At 52.5% G+C, this 10,762-nt stretch overlaps 2 protein-coding genes across 2 annotated transcripts in view; one reads left to right on the forward strand and one right to left on the reverse strand.

Annotated features, from left to right (window-relative positions):
• Positions 1 to 462: 462 nt before the first annotated feature.
• smyd1b (SET and MYND domain containing 1b) lies at positions 463 to 8,180 on the forward strand. Its single transcript, XM_035435582.1, has 9 exons — positions 463 to 648; positions 2,957 to 3,133; positions 3,618 to 3,831; positions 3,976 to 4,106; positions 5,232 to 5,427; positions 6,123 to 6,215; positions 6,492 to 6,655; positions 6,794 to 6,962; positions 7,189 to 8,180. Exons 1-9 carry the CDS (start codon positions 527 to 529, stop codon positions 7,342 to 7,344), a joined length of 1,422 nt encoding a protein of 473 aa, XP_035291473.1. The 5' UTR covers positions 463 to 526; the 3' UTR covers positions 7,345 to 8,180.
• Positions 8,181 to 8,276: 96 nt separating this feature from the next.
• LOC118237125 (fatty acid-binding protein, liver-type-like) overlaps positions 8,277 to 10,762 on the reverse strand; it is a 3,025-nt gene continuing 539 nt past the window's right edge. The window contains exons 2-4 of the mRNA XM_035435583.1: positions 10,368 to 10,540; positions 9,747 to 9,839; positions 8,277 to 8,372 (exon numbers count right to left, since the gene is read on the reverse strand). Of these exons, the coding sequence (XP_035291474.1) occupies positions 8,322 to 8,372; positions 9,747 to 9,839; positions 10,368 to 10,540 (317 nt within the window). The 3' untranslated portion in view covers positions 8,277 to 8,321. The remainder of the gene's footprint in view (positions 8,373 to 9,746; positions 9,840 to 10,367; positions 10,541 to 10,762) is intronic.

A 10,762-nucleotide genomic window follows, 5' to 3' on the forward strand; every position in this document is an offset into this window, starting at 1 on the left:
GTCAATATTCACACTTTTTATTAAAACTGTAAGGGGGGGGGGTAGATATCCAAGGAAAACTCGCTAAACTGAGTGTTTTGGGGGGGGGGAAGGAAGAAAGAAAAAGGAGGGGCAAATAGAAAGAGGTAGAGGAGTCCAGAAGGAAACTGGAGAAAGTGAGAGCAAGAGGAAGGGAAAGTGCGAGAACGAGAGCGAAAGGAAAGGGAGTGAAAGAGAGAGTAGAGGAACGCTTAGGCAGACCACGCCCAGATGAACAGGAACAGCTGGCCGATAAAAATACCGACGGGACAGTCTAATTCCCCCCCCCCAGAGTGGGAGACCCTCAGAGCCCCTCCGCCTCCCCCCTGATCTATCTCCACATCAGGACCCCCCCAGCCACCCCCACGTTTGCTCCGGAGGTGGTACGGCCCAAGACAGGAGTCTATTTTAGACGGGTGGGGGGGGCGACTTGGGGGTGTGGAATGAGCAGGGGTTTGATTTGGAGGACCGAGGGGCACAGGGGGTCTTTCCGAACCGCGACAGGAACATGGAGAACGTGCAAGTGTTCGACTCCCCGGGAAAGGGTCGCGGCCTTCGGGCTGCCAAGGAGATGTGGGCCGGGGACGTGCTGTTCTCTGAGCCCAGCTTCGCCGCCGTCGTCTTCGACAAGTAGGGACAGACCCGACCGACTCACACACACGCACACTTACACACGCACACGCACACTTACACACGCACACGCATACTTACACACGCACACGCACATGTGACTGCCCACACTTGGATACATGCACATTCACACACGCATTCACATATCATGCTCATACACACATACACACACTCACATACTTATATACACATACTTATTTACACACGTGCGCACACACTGACATAAGCACACATACTTACACACACACTTGGTGACCCAGGAGTCCTGCTAGTGAGATGCAGGGACAGGAGATCAGAAATGTAAAAGGGAGGCAGGTCATGGTGTGCCTTGAAAGCGACTGGCAATATTATAAAAAATCAATCCTATTTTTCACTGGTAGCCAGTGCAGAGAGGCCAAAGCGGGAATAATGGGAGCTGTGTGGCTTGTCCTACGGAGGAAACTTGCTGTGGAATTTTGAACTAATTGTAGTTTCTCCACAGCTGATTTGTTGAGGGCGCTGAAAAGAGAAATACAATAATTCAGCCGGTGTGAAACGCATGGATTGTTGTTAAAGCATGGGTAACTGATTCAAGTTCTTAATGGGAGATGACAGTTTTTTTTTGAAGTTTTCAAATATTTCTAAGATGAAAAAACGGGAAGGAGTCGCTGTCTTTACACGCCGATCAAGGCTCATGTACTCGTCCGGCATGACTCGTGAATTCTTCGAGCGAGATCTTGCATAAGATCTGCTAGCAAGCCGAAGTTCAAACGTACCGTGGATGTCATGCTATCAGGGCCGATAAGAAGTTCGGTTTTATCACAGTTTGCCTGTAGGAAATTGTTAGCCATCCAAACCTTTAATGGCAGCGAAGCAGTCTTGCGAGAAAGGAAACCCGTCTAGCTGATTAGGTTTAAAGGAGAGGTACAGTTGAGTATCTTCCATGTTACAATGGTGAAGCTCTTAATCTCACAAATAGGAAGCGTATGAAAGTAAAAAAAAGATAGGCCCAAGAACTGAGCCCTGTGGGACCACCGCATGGACGGGGAGGAGAAGATGACAAAATGGTCACTTACAGAGAACGAGAAACTCCTATCAGAGAGACGAGATGAAAAGGCTGTATTGCAAGACCCACCCACAGCCTTAGCCCTTCAACGAGAGCGCTTTGTGGTGTGTTTTTAGTCACAGGATATCTATGGTGCTCTGATGGAGGGGATCCATGGCATTTTTATCTATGGTATTTGGCGGTTGCATTAGTGGTGAGCCCATGAGATGGGAGTCCAGACTGACAGCAGGCCAGCGCATTAGTCCACCTGTGCCTGACCTGTTCTAGCATTCTCAAACAGGTACAGGAGTCCCCCCTTGGCTGCCCGAAACCCTGGGGGTCCGTTCAATCAAAGCGCAAATTGGCTGTGCAGGAACACTGTCCAAGCCAGTGCTCAAGTTCTGCCATGGCTTCACGAGCGAGATAAAAACACTGAGGAATAAAAAAACGATTGATTGCACCCACGCAACTCACTAACATTTTGGACCTTTTGTCCCGTGATGGAAACGCTCCAGTTTTACTGCAGGGGTCAAATAAACAGCAAACGCACCCACAGGGTCAATATCAGCCCCTGAAACCTTGAATGAGTTGGTCTGTAATAGCCATAAATACCCCGTGCACTAATTGGATAGACCATGTTTGAGTGAGACGAGTTCCTGTCCTCATTCACCCTGTACAGCAACCTGTGAGCACCGCTGATGGACATGTGTGTTTTACAGTCTCAAGGTCATTTGTTTCTGCCTTCAGGAATGGGTGTGTGTGTGTGTGTGTCTGTGTGTGTGTGCTTGTGTCAGTCACCTCCCTCTGTCACTGCCTCGCCTTCCTCTGTTACTGCCACTCTTCCCTCTATCATTGCCCCTCCTCCCTCTGTTACTGCCGCTCCTCCCTCTATCATTGCCCCTCCTCCCTCTGTTACTGCCACTCTTCCCTCTATCATTGCCCCTCCTCCCTCTGTTACTGCCGCTCCTCCCTCTATCATTGCCCCTCCTCCCTCTGTTACTGCCACTCTTCCCTCTATCATTGCCCCTCCTCCCTCTGTTACTGCCGCTCCTCCCTCTATCATTGCCCCTCCTCCCTCTGTTACTGCCACTCTTTCCTCTATCATTGCCCCTCCTCCCTCATTCAATGCCCCGCCTCCCTCTGTCACTGCTTTGAGAAAACATGGATATTTTTTTTGCCTTATAATTGTCTTCTCTCTCTCTCTCTCTCTCTCTCTCCCTCTCTCTCTCTCTCTCTCTCTCTCTCTCTCTCTCTCTCTCTCTCTCTCCCTCTCTCTCCCCGCAGCATGGTGGATCACGTGTGCCACAGCTGTTTCCGGCGGCAGCAGAAGCTGCAGCGCTGCGGTCAGTGCAAGTTTGCGCAGTACTGCGACCGCACCTGCCAGCGGGCCGGCTGGAGCGAGCACAAGCAGGAGTGCGGAGCCGTCAAGACCTACGGCAAGGTGCCCAACGAGAACATCCGGTGAGAGAGGGAGGGAGGGAGGGAGGGAGGGAGAGAGGGAGGGAGGGAGAGAGAGAGGGAGGGATGGGGAGAGGGAGGGAGGGAGGGAGGGAGGAGGGAGTGAGGGAGGGAGGGAGAGAGGGAGGGAGGGAGCGAGGTGGGAGGGAGGAGGGAGGGTGGGAGAGAGGGAGGGAAAAGAGAGGGAGAGAGGGAGGGAGGGAGGAGGGAGAGGGGGAGGGAGTGAGAGAGGGAGAGAGGGAGGAGGGACAGAGAGAGGGAGGGAGAGGGAGGGAGAGAGGGAGGAAGGAGGGAGACAGAGAGGGAGAGGGAGGGAGGTGGGAGAGAGTGAGGGAAAAGGGAGAGAGGGAGGAGGGACAGAGAGAGGGAGGGAGGGAAGGAGGAAGGGAGGGAGGGAGGGAGGGAGGGAGAGGAGGGAAGAGGGAGGACGAAGAGGACGTGCAGTGTGTGAGCGTGTTGATGGCGTGTGTGTGTGTGTGTCCCGCAGGCTAGCGGCTCGGATCCTGTGGCGGGTGGAGAAGGAGGGGGAGGTGGCGTCGGACACGCAGCTGACCACCCTGACAGACCTGGAGGACCACGTGTCGGACATGGCGGAGGACGACCTGAAGGAGCTCAAGGTGGACATTCACAACTTCCTGGACTACTGGCCGCGCAACAGCAAGCAGTACAGGGTGGACGACATCTCACACATCTTCGGAGTGGTCAGTGTGTCTCCCTCTTCATCCTCATCCTCATTCTCCTTCTCCTTTTTTGAATACGCCTCCATCTCTCCATTCTCTCTTCTTCCTTCTCTCCCTCCCTCCCTCCCTCCCTCTCTCTCTCTCTCTCTCTCTCTCTCTAATCAGATAAACTGCAATGGGTTTATGGTGAGCGATCAAAGAGGCATCCAGGCAGTGGGCGTTGGTCTGTTTCCGAATTTGTGCCTGGTGAACCACGACTGCTGGCCCAACTGCACCGTCATCCTCAACCACGGAAAGTACGCACCGCGCGTGTCACTTCCTGTCTAACGAAAGGTTGCGGGGTTGCCACACGCACACCACTGGCAGTCATAATGACATTTTAAACATGGTTAGCTCTGCCGTGCTTTAAGGACTCTCATAACGGCATTAAGCAAAGCAATGCATGCTGGGTCAGCACTCACTTTTAAGCCAGCGCTTTTGTTTTCTCATTATTGGGGGGGACTATCCCTCGCTGAAATTTGGCTCACTCAGTTCTTGGGACAACGCTCATACAAGATGGCGACTCACGCGAACACGCAAAATGAGCGTTAGTGTGCAGGCGGGGTGATTAGGAGGTCATTTGGGACCGGGCCTACCTGTCAAATGACAGGGGGCAAAGGTGGTGGAAGGACATGTGTCATTTTCTGCCAAAAGACAGAGGGTTGGGGGCTAAGTGGGGGCATCAAGGATGGTGCAAAGGAAGAGTTGGGGTGTGAGTAGAGTTGCTGTAAAGTCTGCTGTGGTTTTGTCTTTCAGTCAGTCGGCTGTGAGCACTGTGTTTCACTCTCAAAAGAGGTGCGTCTGTTTGGGTTCTCCCCTCCCCCCCCTTCCCCCGTAAAAACTCCAAAAACAGAACCCCCCACTTCCTTCACGTGGCACACCCGCACCCCCCCCCCACCTGCCCACCACTCCATTCCATCGCTCCCGCCCCCACGTAGACTGACCTGAGTGACATCACTTCCTGCCATCTCGCGGTCGCTCCATCCTGCCTGCGTTTGCCCTGCGACCGCTGCGTTCAGCAGAGCCGTTACCCCACAGGTCTGCGGGGTCAACAGCTCCTTCACGTGTGGAAGACTGGGAGAGCGAAAGAAAGAGATAGGGTTTCTTCCTCTCTTTCCCTCCCTCATCTCTGTGACTTCCTGTTAAAGTCGTTTGCCTCCATCCGTCCATCTCTTTCCCTTCCTCTCTCCCTCTCTTTCTCACGCTCTCTACCTTTCTCTGTCTCTCTCTTACCCCCCTCCCTCTCACTCTTTCCCTCTCTCTCACCCCCCGCTTTCCCCCTCTCTCGGCCCTCTCCCCCCTCTCTCCCATTCTCTGTCTCTCCCCCTCCTCTCTCCCTCCCTCTCCCCCCTCTCTCCCCCCTCCCCCTACCGCTCTCTCAGGATAGAGCTGCGCGCTCTGGGTAAGATCAGCGAGGGGGAGGAGGTGACGGTGTCGTACGTGGACTTCCTGAACGTGTCCGCCGAGCGCCAGCAGCTGCTGAAGCAGCAGTACTACTTCACCTGCACCTGCCAGCACTGCACCGAGCACATCAAAGATGACCTGATGATGGCCAGCCTGGACACGGAGGAGAACAAGGTGGGGCGGGGGGCGGGGTCACACTGTCACATGACCTGTGTGTGTGCTTCACGGCCATTGGCAGCTCAGGTGTAGTGACCGTGCTCAGACAGTAATGTAGCGACAGCCTGTCAATCACTATAATTTACACAAAGGTTACATATACAGATACACACACACACACTCACACTTTCTCATACACACATGCATACACGAGCAGAACTGTACTGAAAAGATTTATAGTCATGCAATGTGCAACACTCCATTAAACAGAGCATATACTGGCCTTTGACACAAATGAGATCATTGAAAATGCAACTTATCAGTCAGAGGATTGTTCAGTAGCTAACTAACATGGATAATACATAAATGATTAACTAGTGCCATTAACTTTGTCAAGGTAAGAGGTGCGTGTCCACAGCCAATCACATATAGTGCCTCTCCTGCAGATTTCAATGTTATATTAAGATAAGGGCCTGGCTCCATCCTTCTGGACATAAATCCATCCCCATGCCTAATCTGGGGGAATTGATTATCTAGTCAGTGCAGAGAACAGCTTTGTTGAAACCTCTCCCCAAAAAAATCCTGACCGTTGACCTTTGAGCACAGACTAGGTGAGGGCCACTGAGGGGTGTGGAGAGTGTTTGCATTCCCATGATCCCTTGCAATGGTTTCTCTCTCTCTATGCCCGCCCGCCCGCCCGCCCGCCCGCCCAGCCATCTGAGGAGCTGGTGAAGGAGGTGACGGAGTTCAGCCTGGAGACGATCAAGAAGCTGGACCAGGCTCGCCTCGATGGCAAGTACAACGAGGTAAAGCACTCCTTTCACCCGACCCCCTTCACCCGTCCCACCATCAGTTCACACACACCTCATATCTGCATTATGAATCTGTACATATGGCCATTCTGTGGATTATAATCATAATACTGTCATCTCTCTCTCTCTGTCTCTCTCTCTCTCTCGGTCTCACTTCCTCCATCTCTCTCTCTGTTTAACTCTTTCTGCCTCTGTCTCTCTATTTCTCCTTCTCTCCCTCTCTCTCTCTTCCCCCCTCCCCCCCCCCCTCCCCCCCTCTCTCTCTCTCAGGTAGTGAAGCTGTGCAGGGAGTGTCTGAAGAGGCAGGAGCCCGTCCTGGCTGATACTCACCTGTACCTGCTGCGCATACTGAGCACGCTCAGTGAGGTGCTGTCCTACCTGCAGTTCTTCGAGGAGGCGGCTGGATACGCCCGCAGGATGGTGGAGGGGTACATGTGAGTATCACACACCCGTGTGTGTGTGTGTGTGTGTGAGAGAGAGAGGGAGAGAGAGAGAGAGGGAGAGAGAGAGAACACAGAGAATAAGTCATCCTTGGACTGAATTGAGAGAGGCTGTTTTACCTCCCCGAACAGGAAGCTTTACCACCCAAATAATGCCCAGATGGGCATGGCTACCATGCGGGCGGGGGTGACACACTGGCACGCGGGACTGATCGAGGTCGGGCACGGCATGATCTGCAAGGCCTACGGCATCCTGCTGATCACACATGGCCCCACCCATCCCATCACCAAGGACCTGGAGGTACGACGCGCACGCGCACACACACACACACACACACGATCCCTCTCCGACACCTCACTCTCACGCCCCAGACTCAGTCGACCCACCACACGGAGACACCACCGAGGCGTTCCTTCCGCCTGCTCTGCTTTTCAAACTGCAGGAAGCTACGATTGGTAACAGAGTACCCGCCTTTGACCCCTGACCCCTTGACCCCTGACCCCTGACCCCTGACCCCTGCCCGCAGGCCATGCGCATGCAGACGGAGATGGAGCTGAGGATGTTCCGGCAGAACGAGTACGTGTACCACAGCATGCGCGAGGCCGCGCTCAAGAACCAGCCCATGTCCATGATGTCAGAGCCCCTGGCTGAGGGCGTCAAGAAACTGTTCCGCAAGCAGTGACATCATCGCCGTGGGAAACCACAACCCAAACCAGAGAGGTCGGCTGGCTTGCCGACGTACAGTTTCACATCCCTTCTCTTTCTGAACAGGGAGGTATTTCGCAAAGCAGGACTGCTGAGTTAGCTGGATAACTGCATTGACTAAAACCCGCAACCCTCCCAAATCTGGAACATGGACTGAAGTTAAAAAGAAGAGCTGTTCCGGGTATTGGTTATCCAGCCAATTCCATAGTCCTGCTTTGGGAAATACCCACCAGACCTTACGCTGATACCACATAATAGTAATAATAATCACTTGTCCCAGATACAAATAGACAACCCATCGGAAACAGGGGTCATCAGTCCTGACCAGGAGATCCGCAGGCCCTGCGAATTGCTGTGGTCACCACGAAATACAGCGACCGGTTCAGACCCAAGAACCCAGGCAGGGGCTGGAGCGCCCCAGGACTGGGATTAGGTCCCCTGTTCTGGGGGATGTTTGCAGGGATCCAAACTCCTATGACCCCCACACCCTACCCCCAGGTACCGAGAGGCCCAGGTGTGCCATGTGCACCTTTACTCAGCTCACTTTATTTACAGGTCGCACGCGTGTCTTTAGGTGAGATGCAGTTCTTTCTGTACACATTTGAAACTTTGAACAGACTTAGATCGCGGTCTCTCAGACCACATTTCAAACTAACACACAGCACTTTGTGAAAAGAACAGATTTCTGGCACTTTGGAAGCTGAGCACCAGTAAAAAGTAAAGATAGTTAATTGCTGTGAGAGCAGGATATGGTGTCTTTCAGCCATACTGCATGTGCATTGAAATTAGGCTAAATAAAGTTCTTTGTGTCAATGGTGTGAAAAGTGATTTATCCTGTTAGTACTCAATAGTGAGTAAATTGGAACTTAATTTAACAAGTGGGCGGGAAATAAAACCACAAACTTGGTCTTTTTTGTTTTTTCAAATTTTATTAAATATAACAGACAAGGCCTTCTACATGCGCTTGCTGGTCCTCTTGTAAACCATGCCTCCCAGCGTCGCGGTCTGAAATAAAAGGAAACAGTGACACTTAGTGGTAGTACAAGGTAGGAGCATATAGCAGTGAGCTTCAAAGAGCCCCAATGAACAAGCAAGGAGCCTGAGCCCACAACCTACTATAGAGGAAGTACATTTTCTGTTGCCTACAGCTGCCATTGGAGGGTTTAGGCACAGAAAAAGCCCCTTCTATTCTCACTAGACTTGAGGAAAGCATCTAAGCACCTAATCACAGAAGACACTTCTCCGACTTGCTTTGGCTAAAAGTATCTGCTAAATGAGTCAATTGTTTCTTGTATGTGCAAATATGGATTTTTAGGAGACATCAGCTGCATGGACACATCTAGTTTGGCGTACAATTCGACTGGTGAACGTGAACCAAAACCTCGTGATCAACCGGTGGGTCCCGACCCGTAGCTTGGGATCTCGTGACTGTGAGGCCACAGGAGACAGGATCACTAATGTCATCAGCAATTTTCACGTAATGCTTGGATCTGGTCCTCCAAGGCCAGAGCAGTGCTGCTGGTTTTCAGTCTTCCAGTCTTGCCCAGAGACCCATTTAAACCGTTTAAAACGGGTGGAATCTTTCGCTAGCCAGCGACATTAAATCACGTGCGGTCCAGTCCTGGAGGGCCGCAGTGTCTGCTGGTTTTTTGGAAGGTTTCAGCATTCAGACCCTCATTTGAGTTGATTGGCTGAATTGACTACACATCTCCTTTCCAAGGCTTGAGTTGGCTGCCGACCCAACCCCGACAAAGCACACCTCATTCAACAGATCTTGTTCAGCTGCTAATGAGGTAGAGTCAGCCTTTGTCAAATTAGGGTTGAAATACCGAGCCTGCAGGACGGTAGATCTCCAGGGACAGGGCTTGGTTACCACTGGCCTAACCCCCAGCTGTACTCTGAGAGAGGGAGCGAGAGAGGGGGGCAGCGGAGTAGAGGGCGAGAGGGGAGAGAGGGAGAGAAGGGGAGAGACAGAGAGTGGGAGAGAGGGGGGAGAGAGGAGGAGGGGGGTGAGGGAGAGAAGGAGAGAGACAGAGGGAGACAGAGACAGAGAGAGACAGAGAGTGGGAGAGAGGGGGAGAGAGGAGGAGGGGAGAGAGGGAGAGAAGGGGAGAGACAGAGAGTGGGAGAGAGAGGGAGAGAGACAGAGAGTGGGAGAGAGGGGGAGAGAGGAGGAGATGGGGGAGAGAAGGAGAGAGACAGTGGGAGGGAGAGACAGAGAGTGGGAGAGTGGGAGAGAGGGGGGAGAGAGGAGGAGAGGGGGGAGAGAAGGAGAGAGACAGCGGGAGGGAGAGACAGAGAGTGGGAGAGTGGGAGAGAGGGGGGAGAGAGGAGGAGAGGGGGGAGAGGTGAACCTCATTGGCCGGGCTCAATACTCACAGTCACGAGTGTGTTCGCATCGACCATTTCAGTGACGGAGTCCATGCCCTTCAGTGTGACCTTCAGCTTATTGCCCTCCAGCCGCACCACGCCCTGGAAGGCAGACGCCAGGGGTCAAAGGTCAGGGTCGAAGGTCACGAGAATAAATATTCCCAGAAAAAGTGCTTGGCATGGTCTTGCCTCGATTTGGGGAACCGTCAAAAGGTTTCCAAGCTCAGCGTCAACTACTGCAGTCAACAGTAACTACTACACCGATGCAGGAACTTTCAGGAACAGCTAGGAGCACCAGGAGTTTAGCAGGAGTTTAAAACTCAACACAGGGCCGCATTGTAAGTGGAAGAGCTACTCCTAACATGATCAGGCACTGCTGTCGTGCAGTTCTGGGTGGGTTGAGGGGTTGTTCAAAAACTTTCCAGTTCAATTCTGCACACTCATAAAATGTAATAAGTAATGAATGCAATGACTTATCAGCCACTCTATGGCCAAGCACAGTGGTCTGTTCTTAACACAATTATGCAGAATTTTAATGGGGCTTTATTTTCTGAATTATGAGTGTTGTGTGCCTCTGGAGTGCAGAGCCCATTTTACAGTAAGGGGCTCCCAAATTTCCACACTGCTCACCTTGGCCTTTTCCCCCGTCAACATCTCCAGCTCGCTCTCCTGGCCCACGGTGAAGGTGTTGACCATGACCTTGGCCCCGGTCGTCACCGTGACCTTGAAGTGGTCGCCATTCTGCTCGATCTCAGAAATGCTCTTGATGTCTTTGCCCTTTTCAATCATCTCATCTGAGAGACCTGAGAAAACACAAGTTTCGTTAAAGAGATGGGGGGGGGGGGGGGGGGGGCTCAGCAGACACATGGACACTGCAGCTCCAGACATCTCTGCCACAGAGAGAGAGAGGATGTGGAAGATAAGGATGAAGGCAAATCTGGGTCAGAAGGAGAGAGGATTTGAGCACGTGGTTAGAAACACAGCAGACCCTACGCTCTGTTCTGACATTTCCCCCTGGCTCTGCA

This window comes from Anguilla anguilla, chromosome 10 (genome assembly GCF_013347855.1).
Source record: "Anguilla anguilla isolate fAngAng1 chromosome 10, fAngAng1.pri, whole genome shotgun sequence".
Lineage (NCBI taxonomy): Eukaryota > Metazoa > Chordata > Actinopteri > Anguilliformes > Anguillidae > Anguilla > Anguilla anguilla.

Bases quoted from the DNA above. Each gene is read 5' to 3' on its own strand.
- smyd1b (XM_035435582.1), top strand. From the start codon at position 527: ATGGAGAACGTGCAAGTGTTCGACTCCCCGGGAAAGGGTCGCGGCCTT. The intron at 4,107-5,231 runs GTACGCACCGCG...CCGCTCTCTCAG, and splicing joins GTCATCCTCAACCACGGAAA to GATAGAGCTGCGCGCTCTGG. The intron at 6,656-6,793 runs GTGAGTATCACA...CTCCCCGAACAG, and splicing joins AGGATGGTGGAGGGGTACAT to GAAGCTTTACCACCCAAATA.